The 17,496-nt window shown below is 34.2% G+C and overlaps 1 protein-coding gene across 1 annotated transcript in view; it reads left to right on the top strand.

The window, feature by feature from the left end:
* The first annotated feature begins 296 nt into the window (after positions 1-296).
* The window catches only part of LOC111061790 (oxysterol-binding protein 1), a 48,623-nt gene continuing 31,423 nt past the window's right edge, over positions 297-17,496 (top strand). The window contains exons 1-10 of the mRNA XM_039441660.1: positions 297-532; positions 889-1,133; positions 2,670-2,838; positions 3,797-3,921; positions 4,897-5,010; positions 6,316-6,540; positions 8,478-8,723; positions 9,688-9,835; positions 11,456-11,625; positions 14,212-14,378. Coding sequence (XP_039297594.1) covers positions 340-532; positions 889-1,133; positions 2,670-2,838; positions 3,797-3,921; positions 4,897-5,010; positions 6,316-6,540; positions 8,478-8,723; positions 9,688-9,835; positions 11,456-11,625; positions 14,212-14,378 — 1,802 coding nt within the window. The 5' untranslated portion in view covers positions 297-339. The remainder of the gene's footprint in view (positions 533-888; positions 1,134-2,669; positions 2,839-3,796; positions 3,922-4,896; positions 5,011-6,315; positions 6,541-8,477; positions 8,724-9,687; positions 9,836-11,455; positions 11,626-14,211; positions 14,379-17,496) is intronic.

The raw sequence follows: 17,496 nt of genomic DNA, 5'->3' as shown, positions 1-17,496 counted from the left end.
AACTGCCTATATCGGAACATTTCCATTATTTGATTTTCCATTGTAATGTCGAGCAGACGGTAGTGACTGCTAAGATCGGAATGCCGTCTACAGAAAAAAAATCACTTCATATTTACCTTGGAACACAAAAAACGGTATTTTATTCTCTCTCAACTATCTACCAATATATTCTAATCCTGTCAATCTCTTCACATTCAATTCCCAATCATGTTCACTTATGTGTGCGAAATATTTTCTCCTGCCTCCCATTTCCCACAAACAAGCCTAGGGGTCAAGTGGGCATCATCCTGAGAAAGACGAAACTTACATTTTACAACTTTTTTCAGAAATCAAGCTGAAATGGCTCACACATGCAGAGGCACTATCAGCTTACATGGAGCTCTCATTCACACCGAAGAATCATGCACATTCGTTATTTCAAATGGAGGAACTCAAACGTTTCATATAAGGGCAGCAAATGAAGTTGAAAGACAGCGCTGGGTAACTGCTTTAGAACTGGCCAAGGCTAAAGCTATTCGTGCCATTGAATCAGGTGACTTTTTATCTATCTATTTTAATAATATATATATATATATATAATTATTATAATTTATAATATATTTATTGTAACGTGATGAAAACTATCAATCACATGACTGTAGTGATCTGAGATCACTTCTCGCTTTCAAAACAGCCACACTCTCAAACCTGATGTTTGCTTCCAACAGTGACCTGACTATGAACAGAATGGATTTCCATGTGGATTAAAAAATTCTCAACTATTATAACAGTAAAGTTCTTGATAAGATTTCTCATAATATACCTATGAGAAAAAACGACATTACTCCATGTGTAATAATATAAAATGTGTACACACATTTCAAATGTGAATTTTGTTTAACTTTGCAGAAGATGAAGAAGAGTCTTGTTATGAACCAGCTGACGCAGAAGTATCAAATATGGTGAAGGTTTTGAATGGTCGCCTAGAGAATCTTGAAACATGCAGAGAGCTCATTTCAAAACATGGTGCTGCTCTTCAACGATCGTTGACTGAATTGGAAAGCATTGATTCGGCGGTAGATGTCTCTGCAAAAATCAAAGCCGTAAATGAAAGAGCTACTCTGTTCAGGATAACCTCCAATGCTATGATTAATGTAAGAATAATGAAATTAAAGCTTAAAACTCGAATAATAATGTTCATGTCATATAATTATTTGAAATGTTGTAGAAATATATAATTCCGACTCGCTTCTAAAGGAAAACCCCAAAACAACTCAACTCGAAAATAGCATAACAGCTTTCATTATCAGATATCTTTAAAAGATGATGGCAATTTTTGTTTAATATGTACAGTATTTTAATATTTCATCTGTTTTATTTGGAATCATTATACTGCACTACTTTGTTTACAGTTTTTCTTGATAGCTTTTTTTTATAAAAAAAAAACTTGAATTATCCGAATATTTTATCAACCGAATGGGTTTCAGTCCGAATTAATCAGCAGAAATGAAGTTTAATTTATTCGTTATAAAGAGGGACCCAAAAGAATATATAGGACACTTATTGACAGTATACTTGAACAGAACAATATAACTCACAGATATGAATCTTACGCCCAATTCATAGAATCGGACAGATTGATTGATTGATTTTTATTAAAAATAAAATAAGATGTAGCGTGGACTCTTGCCCTTCCAGTACGTCTCTCCTTTGTAAAAAAATAGTCCAATTTTCACAGAAGAGACGTGGCATGGGCGGTCACTTTATTGCCCACGCCACATCTTTTTGCCGTTTCTCGTGGCGTATACTAACGGGCAAGCCACTTCTCGTCACTTGTTTGAAATTAAAACAGACTAAAATTTGAAATTTTAGAGGAATCTATTCCTTTTGAATGGAATTAGAATACCACTGAATCGCCTCTCTGGTGTGAATTGCATCCGTCATCCCCCAGGTGCCTGTCTCTGCCCGACGTCCTTTCTGTGTGAATTAGGCCTTACTTTTGGTATTTTAGTTCGATGCCTCTTCAACAGGTAGCGTGGCATGAGTGTAATAGCTTTTAACAGTGTTAAAGGAGAGTTCTGACAATTGGAAAATTACGTCTTCAACGAGCTGTTAAATTCAAATTTCATTTTGAATTATTTAACAAAAGTCATTGCAACTGAACTTCAGTATTTTGATCTTGGATTTCCTGTCTCATATATAAATTACTCTGAATACATTCCATACTGTACCCCTTGGATTTTTTAAATTTGAGAAAAATTAGAGGAGATGCACAGTCATTGAGTTTAGCTAATAGAATCACTGTAATACAAGGACTTTGATTTACCATTTTCCAAATCAATTCAGCTTTACTATGATGGACTATCACCATATGTACTATCACTGTATATGGCCCCTTTCCATCACCAATTTATCTTCCACACTTTCATGAGCCATACTTTTTAACATTAAACTTAAATTTTTGTTCTTCAATTGATTATATCTTATAATTTAATCTAGTATTATTTCAGATAATTCATTCATTAGTTCAGGTTATATTGGTCTATTCACTTATGTATAAGCTCAGTCCCGCACACAGGCTTTCATGCCCATGCGGGTCGTATAAATTATTTCAATGTGTTATGTCGAACAGTTATTGTTAATGAATGATTGTGAATTGAAATTCGAATTTTTTCAAACATATTTTTCAGAAATGTGGTGAGTTTCTCGAACTAGCTAGCCAACAGGGAAGGAAATGGCAAAGGATACTGATCTACGAGAGGGAGCAAAAGAGACGGTTCCAAGAAATGGTCGAACAACTGGCCAAAGATCACTCACTCCTCGAGCAAGCTGCCAAGGATCATCGTATTCCCAGACCAAGTAATCCTATATTATTACCTTACTTTATTAAATTAGTCAATGCTCAACCAATAACATAATAACTAACTTTTTTCAAATACAAATCAAATCTGCTCGTATGTATCAGAAACCGATTGATATACCTCAGTCAGATAATGAACTATCGACCTTGATAAACTGATGTCGAAACGGGCGTGTGTTCGAATACCGCGAGTGAAGACTTATGAGGAAATTGTCCATCAAAAATATAATTATTTGCGACCACTGGCCTATTGTGGTAAAATCCGATTATAAATCGGTCCTGGGTCACTGACATTGGTTTTGCAAAAGTATGGAAGGATCTACGTATCACCTACCGATGAACTAGTGAGAGATGAACTAGAGAGTGGAGTAATTTAATTCATCACAAGAAGTACTTAATTCTGTGTAGTATGAAGTAGAATATTGATGAAAACTTATCTTCATGAATATTGTATTGAAGCAGTGAGCTGATTGTTTTGCAATTACCTTGTTATGTTATTGACCATGACTATTTAAGATGCAAGTCAATTTATCTCTAATATCTAGAATTAATTTTCAGCTGATAATGGGATAGTTAATTGTGAATATTCTTCTAGCCAGTTTATGTAAAAATCATTCCCATACACTTCCAAGACATTTTTTGGATTGCAACCCAGCGAACGCACGGACTCATCAGTATCTATGTTCGCTTATTCCACATATTTTTATATTATCATTGTGAATCTGTATAATATGATTTTTAGATTCTAGCAATAGATAGATTTGAAATAAAAATGTAATCTTTATAATGGAGTAAAGCTTGATTTGACTCAACTTGAATAAAATATTTTACACGATACTGGGAAACTCAAGTATCCGTAATAGAATACTGGTTATTTGTTATGGATGAAACATAGGTTTAGAATTGGGTATGAGTCATGTTAAGTCGTAAAAATTCATTCTGTGCTTTCTTTTTCAGGTAATTCTCCTTTGTCTGATGAGGATGATGAAACAACTGAATTCTATGATGCTTATGAGGGAGAAGAATCCTGTGATACTGAAAAATTTGTTCTGAAAATAAACGTGGCTAAGTCTCGTAAACGAGTAAGTTTTACTTTTTTGTGTATAGTAGCAAAGGTAAAATTGTGATACTAATAATATATTTTGAATAAAAATTCTTTTAATTTGTTTATGAACTGAAACATTGTATAGAGAAACTAGTTTTGTTTGTTAGACCATTCATTATCAATATCGGATAAACTTATTGAAAGTGTCACAATTTATAAAAAATAACAAGGAACCAGTTCCGTTTGTTCATCATTCATCATTATAAACTCTAAATTACTGAAATCATTTCTCATTGTTTCAGTGATTGAGTGTTTGCTCTCAACTATACATCTGTCTTGTCCACTTTTTAATCAGTTATTCAAATTAGTTATTCAAATTTACTTTAATATGACAACAATACGTTGTCAATATCCATTCTTAATATCAATGAATTCAATAAAAATAAACCAAAATCGATTAATAAGTAGCTTGGTTCTTATCTCACTGTACATTTTTGTAGAGTCATTGCAAAGTGTTACTCCTACACTTTATAAGACAGCAATTCACGATAAACACCCTAGAAACATATTTTTGTTTCTTGAAATCTCTCAGTATAATCCTTATACATCGAAATACGTTTACAAAACTAATGAGAGCCTCTATCTATGGGCTCTTGGGCCAATTTTCATGTGGTTGGTCTCCTAATATTCCGGTGATATTTTATTTTTAAGAATTAAATTAATTGGATTGATAATGTATAATAAATTCATATTCAGACTGAATTTTGGAAAGGAAATAATTTTTTACAGAGCAACATCGACTTGAGCAGGCCTACCATATACAGTACCAAGGCCTAATACAGTATCAAAGCCTTATATATACAGTATCAAGGCCTAATAGAAACCGTAGGCGGTGGCCTTTGTGCTGTGCAGAGTCAGACTATTATTAAACTATAATTAAGTATTCAAGTATACTATAAATATGATCAGTTATTGAATATTGCTAGTTTTCTTAGAGTATTGGTTTTCTCAGGATACGGATGATGCATCTGGCTCTAGCAGCGATGTGGAAGAAATGGGAACTATGCAGAGAGATATTACAGTTGTCAGTAGCAGCCTTGATCTTTCCATTCGTGAAACAGCAGAGGTAATTCGTTTATATTATCCTTATGAAAACTCCATTAAATGATTATTCATCTACAAAATATTCAATCAATTAGATTATTTACAGTCCAATATTTAATCAATCTATAAATATTTAATCGTATTTAGAAGTTAACATACAATTAATATTATATTGGATGCGTCAGTAGAAATAGACCACATGTATTTTATATTAGTAGGTAACCCATGCTTTCACTAGGGAAAATTTGGTGATGTAAAATAATGCAATCTCTTTATGTCCAGGAAACACAAGAAAATTGAATTATTATTTATTATTTTGTTAAAAATTACATGGTAATCTTCATAAGAGTTGATAATTTCCAGCTGAGTGAAATGAGTTTGATAGGTCTTGAATCCGCAACCTTTGATTCATGAACCGCTATCAACTAAGCTACGAAGTCACTATCATTGAGTAAGCCCTGTTTGGTTGGGCGTTATAGTTGCGTAGTAACTTTGAATCACAAATTGAATTAATTTGTTTCAATTATTAAATTATAATTAATTGATTAATAAAAATGAAAATAGACCTATGACCATTCTCGGTAAATTCAGAATCTTCATGTAAAATTGCAAGTTAATCAGTTCAGTAGTTCAGACTTGATGATGCGTCATTCGTAAATTTCCTATCCCGTACATGTTTAAGACGACTCTTTCCTTTATTACATTATGGATTATCAGTTTTTGATTCAGCATTCAACTTGGGCTGCAAGTTAGATATCTCTTCCCCAGAAGGAGGCTATTCCCGAGGCGACAGAGTCAGTCAGTTAACTGTTGGGCTTTGAAAAGTGAACAAGTTATCAACGCAACGAATTTCTTCATTATATAGTCCACAACTTCATTAATCATTTTAATCAATTATTACGTGTATTGTAGCCGTGAGACATTTTTGGGTAACTCATCTCGTTTTTCCTATTCTTATACCTCTTTCTCCCCCAATCTGATACATTTAAAAATAACGTCCATTGTATCTAAAGATGGTGACGACTTGAACTTTTCTACTCATCAATTTAGTAAAAATGTAAGTTTTTATCGCGTGCACTTATACACACGCACATAAGAGCTACTTGACTAACCAAATATGTTAGGAAATGCTAACTTACGATACCTTATACATAACTTCTTGTCGGTTTTCACTAGTGATAACTGGTTATAATCAAAATAACTGAGTATTTTGCAAAACCGGCAATATGCAAAATGTTGGAATTAACAAATTCACTCATTGATACTGATTTATAGTGTTAGTAATTGATAATTTATAGTGTTCTAATAATTGACGTTTTGTCTACAGTCTGGAAGGACACAGTGTGATACCAAAACAAAGACGTCTAGTAATCAGGCATCAAACCAGAAGCTAGGAGAAAGTAGTGACGTGAGTGCTCCTGCAAGTGATTCGCAGTCAAAGAAAATCAGGCGGCGTCGATTAAGGGTTCCTGATAAACCAATTTATCCTTTGAATTTGTGGAGCATAATGAAGAATTGTATTGGCAAAGAATTGTCTAAAATACCAATGCCAGTGAGTATTTGTCTCAGAAATATTTTTTATTATATAAAATTACTGTATACTGTATTTCAAATGGATTTCAACTTTTGAGATTCGTTGATATTTCTTGTTGTGTAGAGATAATGTGTTGATTTTATACTCTTTGACAGTGAATATCTTGAATATTCAGTGAATATCAGTGAATATTTGACTGTAACGCACTGGCAGTTGTTACAGTTTGCATGCGGACTACTCATGCCACACACTACCTGTTGACAATACATCAAAGTATGGCACAAATTCACTCAGAACAGACGTCGGACAGAAACGTGGTGCATGCAATGCCTACTAGACGGGCCTGAAAGTGGCATTTCAATTCTATTCTACTCAATTCAACAGGTTTTTGTCCGTTCTCATTATAAAAAGTGGCCCGTTCTAGTACGCCATGAGACGGCAGAGAGACGTAGCGCAAGCAAGAAAGTGACCACCCGCGCCACGACCGACGTCCGTTCTGATTGAATTTGGGCCTTGTTTTTAGTATTGTCCTTCGATGTCTCGTCAACAGGTAGTTTGGCATGAGTAGTCCGCATGAAAACTGCAACATCTGCCACTGCGTTACCAACATATTCACTGTCAGAGACTGTATACATTTTTTTGGACCACTCTGGAGATTAAAATAGTATCAAGACTGCAAAATATGTGAAAGCCATCAACCCGGCTGACGGCTTTGGCCAAGCCCAGGGAAATTTTATTTTAAAGAATATAAATATCAAAGGATATAGTTTTTTCAATATATAAAAATGAATTATTCTTAGAATTTTTATTTTTTATAATGTTTCTTTTTTGTGTGAACAAAGTTATATTCTATTCTGTATAGTATGCTTGTTTTTCATGTGTTTATTAATAATATTCATTTAATCTGTCCATTGACGGAGTATGTTACATTGATTCTATTTTTCCTCAATAAAATTATTGAATCTAGTTTAAATAGAAACTAGGAGTGATCCGCAGTCTATTGGATAGAGTGCTTGCGTAGGAGCATAGAGTTCCCGGGTTCAAATCCTCTCATTACCAAACGTTTTTAACCAGATCACTCCCGTGTTATCGGATGGGCACGTTAAAATGTCGGAACCGGCTGAAGTATGACAGTCTTAAGGCCCATTGACGGCTTAAATTATACAGGGCGTTTTAAAATGTTCTTCGGGGTTACGAAAATTCTCTACAGGAAGACAGGAAGGCTATTCTACTTGCCTAAATGAAAGTTGTACGTGCAGATGCAGGGATTAAAACAGTCTTCCAACATCTATAAAAGTTCAAAGTGTGCTCCTTTGGTGACACGGCATACGTCAACACAAAAGTCTAGCCCAAACACGCCCTAACATGTATCTTTCGATAGAGGTGACCGCATTGATTATGCGATCCTTCAGCTCAGCGATATCGTTCGGCATTGGTTGGGTAAAGACTTTGTCTTCTACATAGCCCCAGAGAAAGAAGTCACATGGCGTGAGGTCTGGTGATCTTGGTGGCCACAGCAAAAGTTGTTGGTCTTCCTCAGACGCGTGTCCCCAGCGTCGAGGCAGTGTTGTGTTAAGGTACCGGTCAACTAACTGCCCAGTACCCATGGGTAAAACTGTTTGAATTGCTCTATCTTACAGTACTTGTTTCATTATTGTAAGTGAAATAGTTTTTTGTAATGAATTTTCGTAACCCCGAAGAACATTTTGAAACGTCCTGTGTATCCAGGCGAGGTGGGTCTTTCCCGCAAGGGACTCCCCACCAACGAAAGCCATTGAATTTACTTTAGAAACTAATACATTCTATTTCCCTAAATTGATAGGTACTGTAATAATATTTCTGGTTCAGAAATGGAACTGACGCATTTTAACTTTTAATAATTTTAAAAAATGTAGAACTGATTAGTCTTTAACTGTTACTATGTTTTGATTACCTCTTTCATATTTGTTGCTCAGGTGAATTTTTCTGAGCCTCTCTCAATGCTTCAACGTTTGGCGGAGGACTTTGAATATGCTGAAATTTTGGATCGAGCTGCACAATGCAAAGATGTTCACGAACAGCTGGCTTACGTTGCAGCATTCACCGTCTCCAGTTATTCAACAACCGCCAATCGTACCGGCAAACCGTTCAATCCACTTCTCGGTGAAACTTATGAATTCGATCGAACAGAAGATCTAGGCTGGAGGGTGATTTCCGAGCAGGTAAGCTAACCTATTCTAACTTCTAAAAGTATTATTCCTAACTACAGTCATCCTTGCCTGGGGTTATCTTATAAGATCCTCATTTCAGAACTTTCAACCCAGCTTTAGTGAAAGTCACCTCATTCATCATCTCTTTATATACCATTAAATTGCATGTATTAGAATTGAATATTATTTTGTAGCAATACGAGAGATGTTTCGTATAGACTGCTCATGTTGGTACCACATCGGGATAAATGAATCTGCAACAATAAGAAAAATCATCAGTTTGCAGTTAAAAACTTGAGATCAATTGAAAATTTATTTTTTATAGATTACTCTGCTTACACGACCTCGAAATGGAGCCTGAACGTGATGAGTCACAAACAGGGTCCATTTACAATTCGCGGAACTTGAAAGTAGAGAATACTATGAATAAAACTCGATTACTTACTCCCCCTCAATACATTTGAACATGCATTCATGCTGGTTGTTACAGCATAATCTTCTCTGCAATGATACCAATCTGTGCATTATTTATCAAATGCCCTGTGCAAATTTATCTTATTAGTCAACTATGCCGCTATGCCATTACAATAAATTTAATTCATGTGCCAGATAATTCCCTCTGTTTCCTACTCATTAATTTCATTTCTTTTATGAAAATTATCCATCAGTTTATTATCTGAATATTCACTAGTATTTTTGATTCATGACTTTCTAGTTTTTATAGATTTTTAGTAAGTATTTTTTATTTGTAAAAGCCAAAAAGCCATGCAGCAGCCCCTTGTCTCTCATGTGATGTTTTAGTCACTTAGTTGTTTAGCCTATATTTCTTTCTTTTTAATAAATAAACTAATTTAGCTCAATGAAGGTGAGTTATTAGAAGGTTTACTTTTATTCCAGGCACTATTTATTCGCCAATTTTGTTAAGGATTTGCTGAGAAACAAACACTTGATGATTGATATTTTTTTTCATTTGAAGGTCTCTCATCATCCACCAATGGTCGCTCAACATTGCGAAGGGAAGGAATGGACTTGTTGGCAGGAATTTACCATGGCTTCCAAGTTCCGAGGGAAATACCTTCAAGTGGTTCCTCTTGGCATCGCCCACCTCAGATTCCACGAGAATGGTATTTGAATCATTTGAGCCATATATCATTTATGTTATTTATTTATTTCATTGACAATCACAAGTCATTATTACAATATAATATGATTGAGAGAAGACAACAGGTATAGCCCAAAACTGTCTACTCCCAAATTTTCACAAATAAAATTTTCAAAAAAGAATTAGGTCAAGATTTCACTTTTCACTTCAAAACGTCCAATTTCCACTTTTATGATTAGGTTTCAAATAAATTACAAAAGAAATTAAATACTTCACAAATATCTATAAAGGGAAAATGTCTTCTTGCAAAATGTTGGTACCTACACCTCAAGGATCCAGTCTATCACCCCAATTTTTATAATATATCCTCTTGATTTATCGAGAAATCTACAAAACATGAAGTATCACCTATATGCAGATGATTTGCAAATCGACCAGCATTTAAAGCTGGATGGCATAGCAGATTCTATTGATAAGATGAACGAAGATATTGGACGTTCAGGAAGCTCGTGCAGGCAACATGGCCTGATAATAAACGCTAAAAAACACATTGCCTTCTGATAGGTCACTCTAGACTGGTCAAAAAGCAAGATAGAGAACTGTTCCCTAAAATATGAGTACATAATGAAATACTGAAGTTTGTGGAGGTTGCTAGAAACTTGGTTTCTTGGAGTACTATTTTTAATAACTATCTATCATGGAATGATAAAGTAGCCTTTATTTCGAAAAGGATAAATTCCATAGTGTTAGTTGACTAGATGAAAACATCTTATTTCTCGTACAGTTAGAATTCTTTTAATTAATATTTGATAATCCCAATTATTGATTATTGCGATACTGTGTATTGTGAAGTATCTCAAGGCCTTTCATATAGATTACAGTTACTTTTTAATAATTGTATTAGATTTATTTTTCATTTGAAATATGATGACTATGCTACTCCATAAAATCAATAAGCTTTTTAAAAATCATTGATAGAAGAGAACACCTCTCTGTTGCCTTCTGTACAAAATATTAAAATTCAGCACACCTACTTATTTAGTAGAATCTTTCACTTTTATGAGAAATTTGCATGATAGATTCACCAGAGGAGGAGTTACAATCCATCAATGCATGGAATCTTCTCTCGTTGAAAACAATAGAGAAGCAATCGTTATTCAAGACATAATTGAGATCACGTTATATAATTTAATATGGTAGTGTTTTTGTGGTAATTTCATTTTGTTGTTTCTATTACTCAAAATAAGACCTGTGAATTGGTGTAACTTTTTCCTTGATCTGCTGTTTTTGTATTGCACATAAATTTTTAGTAGCTATTTATGATTTATCCTTTTCAATTTCTTTGAAATGGCTTGACTTGAACGCATCTATTAATATTTTTGTTAGGCAGATGTATTATAGATATAAGTTATTCTTATAATTTTAAACTAGTATTTTGTTCTGTGGATATGTGCGAGAAAAAAGCTCTTCAGCTTTACTCATATCTGGAAAATAAATAGATTTATTCATCCATTCTAACATTTAAATAATTAATTGTATGTCGGTTTAAAATTGAGAAAAGCGTAGGCTATACATTGATTTCGGAATGGGTCAAGAACATAATCTTTATGTCCTTCAACTATGCTTTCACTTGTTGACACAGGTCAACACTTCACTTGGAGAAAAGTTACAACAACTGTCCATAATATAATTGTGGGTAAACTTTGGGTGGACCAACATGGTGACATCGATATAATAAATCATACGAATGGATCAAAGTGTCATCTCAGCTTTATACCCTACAGCTACTTTACTCGAGATGTTCAAAGAAAGGTATTCTTTAAATTTAAATGATAAATTATGTTTAAGAAACGTGTGAAATTCTTTGGAAATTAACAATTTAGCCCTTTTGAATAATAAACTGTCGAATAGGCTCATTAGAATTATCAAATGAACTATGATAACTCAAATATTTTTAAAAAATCCTATTTTTAATCTCCTGTCTGCATAGATGTGAATATAATTCAAATTCATTGGATTTCTATGCAGCAGAAATTTCTTTTCTGTATATTTTCATATATATTTTAAATTAAGTTTCAAGGTTCATAAATTACGTAATTAAAAGAAATATTCGTATTCATGTCTAACGCCGTTGAATTGTTATGCTCAACTATCCCAGATAAATGAAGAATAAATAGTAGATGTTTGGCTTGTTCTTTTTATAAAATATTTCTATGGCGTTTGAAAAATTAACTATAGTCTACGCCAAAGAAAATGGAAAATATTTGATCTTGCACTGAATTTGTAGTAAACGCTGAATAGTAGCACAAGTCAACTGAATTCCTTCATGTACAGTTACAGTTACACACCTACTCTGACTCAACTTAATTTTCTAGTTGGATAACTCAACATCGTTCTTATCTTTTGTCTAGTACTGATTATCAAATTATTTATAATTTCATTTTCAACAACTACCGTATTAATTTCCATAATTAGAATTATTCTTCTTCTTAATTTTCATCCAATACATTGTATTCTTTTACATATTTATTTATTTATCCATTTATACAAAATTACTCATATTAATATGATATTGGAAAAGGAAAAACAGGCGAGCCCTTCAACATTCCTCTACCAAAGTTAGATTTAAATCAGTCACTTTTCAATTCAAAGGTTCACTTTTAAATTTAAAGGCCGAGTCACTTTTCACTCCACATCACAATTTTTGGTCCAAAAATATTTGCACTAAGAATATTTGTACTAAATATTTATTTTATCAAAGCTTATATATGTTTATATTTAGTTTATCATGAGTCCTGATAACCTCTGGAAACTGACTTATGCAGGTACAACATAATTTTGGGTGATCTGAACGCAAAAATAGGGAAGAACGATGGAGAGTGATGTGTTCGAAGATATAGATAGATACACGTCCAGTTGAATATGTTGAAGGCAAAGACATGTTTATACCAGAAAAAGAAAGAAATAAAATGGATTTGTGTGAGCCCAGACGGTGCAACAAGGAAAGAAATCTATTTTTTCCTCGTAGATGAGAAATGTATTTGGCAGGATGTGAATACAGAAGACAAAATAAAAACCGGAAGTGATTATCGACCTGTCAAAATAGAGTAAAAGAAAACAGGATAAAATGTTCACAAGACTAACAGACGTTTTGAAAGGTTTAGCTTTTGAGGAGGAACTATAAATGAACTTGATTGAAGAAACGATGGATGAATTCTGTGATTTAGAGATGCTAAAAAACAAATTGACAAATGCTCGAAGGAGAACAAGACAAATGCTAGGCAACGAACAAGAGAACAAGAAAAGGAAAATACCAAGAGAAACAAGTAAATTACTGGAGGAAAGAAGTAAACTTAAATTATTTGGAAGAGAAAAATAAGATTAAATTATCCGAAACCTCAAAGCTTATAAGGAGAAAATGGAACGAATGGACAAACAGTAGGGAAACATCTGATTTGGAATAGACTATCAAACTCGGCAGTAACGTCAAGCAATTCAATAGGCTACAATAACTTTGTAGGAACACGATGATTGCTATGAAGAATTAATTAAAAACAAAAAACCGAGCGTGTGTGAAAGACTTTGTTTTTGTTTCCTGTTTCCTAGCAACGAATTCGAATATTATAAAACCTGTTCGTGTCGATGGGGCGTTCGGTGCTATGCGGTTGCTATTCGGAACCGAATTCATACCGAATCACCGTTTCACACTTATCGGCATTGGCCGAAAACGAACAGAAATCAAACCGAACCAAATGTATGTGAAAGTACCCCCTTCGCTAGAAACGAATTTGAACCTGATGGAATTTATTAGTGTCAAGTGGGCGTTTGGTTCTATGCGGTTTCTGTTCGGTACCGAATTCAAACCGAATGACCGTTTAACACTTATCGGAATTGGCCGAAAAGTAAACCGAACCGAACCGAATGTATGTGAAACTAGCCTAACAAGGAAAAGAAGCAGAGGAAGACCAAATTACAGATGGGATGAAGAATTTTGACGAGTATGCGGTGGAGCAGCTTGGCAGAGAGTGGCACGAGAAAGACAGGAATGGGAGTGGATGAAAAACGTCTTCAGAGAAGTTGGCTCTACATGGAATAAAATATGAATGGAGAAGGAACAAAGGATACTCAATTAATCCTACCTAAGCAGAGTACTCCAGCTGCTGCTGAATTACTGAGACTGAAAACAGTGAAATTTGTATGTAACATGTATATAATTTTTAAACTTGCGCAATAGAAGGGTTATTTATTTATTCGTTTATTTATCATGAGTAATTATTCTGATTTTATTATTTTATATACGTTTTTATTTAAAGTTGCTATATAGATCTTAGTAATAAGATGTGTTTAATCTTAGTGTCTTATTCTGTTTTTAAACAAACATCTTTCCATCGATTTCAGGTAAAAGGTTGTGTGATGGATAAAGACGGAGATGTGAAATGGGTGATAAATGGAACTTGGGATGGAAAAATTGATATCGCTCCTGTGATAAGTGTCAGTGGTACGCCAGAAAATCCCGTTTACAAGACTGGTGAATACACGACGATTTGGCGTGTCAGACCTCCACCGTAAGTCAACAACTTTTTTTCCTATGAACTTCTAATTTGTGTTTTCTGTCTTAATTGAATCGTTTGATCTCCTACACATAACACCTTGTCCATTGCATCTCCCTCCTTCAGCATCTGTGTCGCAATTCAGCCTTTATCTTATTTCTCTTAGGCTGGCCACTAACGACAGGACATGTTCATCTCGCACACACACACACACACACACACACACACACACACACACACACACACACACACACACATGATCATCATGCGTGCATGTTTGTCATAAGCATACAGGAGCTTCCAACATAAAATGAACAGCCAGGCAATGAATGTTCAAAAAAGGGTATAGAAGGAAAAGTTTGGGAGACAATTTTCAACCCTACAGTTCTGTTTAGGGTAGGAAGAAGGTAAACATATTAAAAGTCCCCACCCCTAACCCCTGTGCTAAAGGGATGTTGGTGGTTCAAAGGTACAATTCTTTGGATTCTCGCATATATCTCTAAAACCATGCATCTTACGAACATTACTATTACATACAAAATTGAGGATTACATGATTTCCTACAATATTCATCTAACAACTTTTTCTATATCTCCAATAGTTTTCGAGTTATCCGCTCTTGGAGGTGTGATCTTTTTGAAAAACACGTTTGCATCCAATTCTTTGCTATTTTTACTCATAACTTTTTTATACTCGATAAAAAAATGTACGCTAATTATGAGCGTATAGAGCATTAAATTCACTAAACTCTCGATAATAATAGTTTTTAGAAATGTTTGTTAACCTCCTCCTTGTATATAATTGATGTGACGTTATAGAATTTAAGAGTTATTTATGTGAAATAAAATCAAATAAAACTCAAGTAAAGCTCATAGAAATGTTAAACAAATTTCTATTAATCCATAATTTATTCATTAATAATATTGCTTTATTTATTAAAATCATGAAACTTTATTGGCTATTAAATTTCTATTTAGACCAGGGGATTTTCGGACCAGGGAATGTAAAATCTGTTCATACACTAAATGTATAAATATATTATTGATTTCATAACACGTTGTTCTCATAAGTGTCTAGTGTATTTCTCTTTGTTCAATTCTGTTGTGAACAATCTGTAGTCTTCCTCATTTGTCAAGTTGATTTTAAAGCTGTCTAGTAGTTCCACCATGAAGTTTCGAATGGGCAGTAGCTTCAAACTCATTACAACTATTACTGGTGTTAATGGAGGATTCTTCTCGAGTTTTTACTGTGGTGCCTGATCCTTTTTTCCAGTAGTAGATGTATTTCATTTTTTTCGAGAGGTGAGTGAAGTGTTCTGCTTCCTCATCTTTGATCTTCTGTTCTTCTCCCTCGGCCACTCTGTCTCCTTGGCAAGCTCCTCCTCATCTGTACTGTTTGATGTGATCACAACAGTATCAGATTTTTTCCTTTTTTGTTGAAATTTCATTCTTCTGAAGCTTATCTTCACCTGTTGAGCAAGGCTGTTTTTTACTATCCTCAGTTTTTATGATAGGAGGATTCTCTTGGCTAACACCTCAAGTTGTATTTGGAGATCTTCATTCTTAACTTGAGTTAATTTTGTCTTCAGCTTCCTTGCAACTATTGTTCAATATTTGCTCGGTCGCTGTTTTCAAATGATTATGTTGAATGATATTTTCTGGCGTTAATTCCTTTGTAGGTTAAGCTTTGTTCACACTGCCATTATCCATTTTTTTATTCGTTATCAAAATTAAAATAAGTTTTATTTGTTATCAGGGTCATGCCCTATACAAACAGAGTTGCACTATTCTTAACAAGCAAAAACAATATAACAGAATAATGGTAAAGATTACTGACCAACATAATAAATCCTACTATAACAGAGCTACAATAACAACATAAAAAACAATAAAAATTACAAATAAACTTCAAGAATTAGTCTATAAAAATTAAAAATAAACCTTATACAATATTCTATCTTAAACTTCAACCGAGCAAGCACAAATTTCAACTGTTTCACATAAACCACAACAATCAGTGGTATATCACATAACATCAATCATAGCACACTAAGGGATACCCTCTTTTCTCCAGTGACTCAGTAATGTAGGAGTACAAACTAAATACTTTAATGATTGTAAAGTTCGACAGTAGAACTAAAATTTTATACTCATCATCAACTATATTAAACAAAAAATTGCATTTATACTTCTTTCTTATTTCCTCATACACTGGGCAATGGACTAGAAAATGTTCTAGTGTCTCATTCCCTGAGCTGCAAGACGGGCAGATTTTGTTGTGATCAATAATATATTTCTTACATGCAAAGTTATTCAAAATACCAAGGACTGAGGGAATTCTAAGCTGAGTTAAGCATCTCGCAATTTTTATTAGCATTTTGACTGTTAATAACTCTGACAAGTCTGAGTTTGGGTTTATTCTCCAGTATCTACTGCATCGCTGAGAACTGTAGGCATACTGGACGTCCAATGTCCTTGTGAAGTCCAAGTACCTTGCTATTATTTCGCTGTAATTATTTGAGATAGCTACATTACAAAACCCATTATCTTCAAAATAGTGACCAAATCCTATGGCATCGAACTCATTCCTTAAACATGTTACCCAGTTGAATCCCTCAAAGCCCCCCTCAAGTAGAAAACGGTAACACACGTATTGATATCTTGACTCTTGCATGCTCAAGACTCTCAACAACCACAATACTTTCATTCTGAATATATAAAACCTGAGATGCGGTCTCCCGACTTCTAGTGTTACAGCCCACCCCGGAGTAGCCCGGCTAAGCAGCAGAATTCTTCTGTAGAAAAATAACTGTGCCTTCTCTAGCGCGTCCTCCAAGCCTGGAGACCAAACCTCTGCACCATATAGCATTGCTGGAATCAGAATTGAGTCGTATAGCTTGGTCTTTGATTCCCAGGTATCAGATTTAACTTTGTATAGGTATTGATAAGAGTGGCCGCTTCAGCTTTAGCTTTGTTAAAAGTTCTAATATTCATATTTTTAAAACCTCCCGGTGATTGAAAAATAACTCCTGGTGATTATACTCTTTGCAAAATTCCACTCTTCCCCCTTGACAATCGATATGTTTTGTTTTTCCCATACGACCGCGGTGAATTGACAGTATTTTAGTTCTATT

This window comes from Nilaparvata lugens, chromosome X (assembly GCF_014356525.2).
Source record: "Nilaparvata lugens isolate BPH chromosome X, ASM1435652v1, whole genome shotgun sequence".
NCBI lineage: Eukaryota > Metazoa > Arthropoda > Insecta > Hemiptera > Delphacidae > Nilaparvata > Nilaparvata lugens.
Note: the sequence above shows the minus strand (reverse complement) of the source record. Positions and strands in the feature narration are given on the sequence as shown.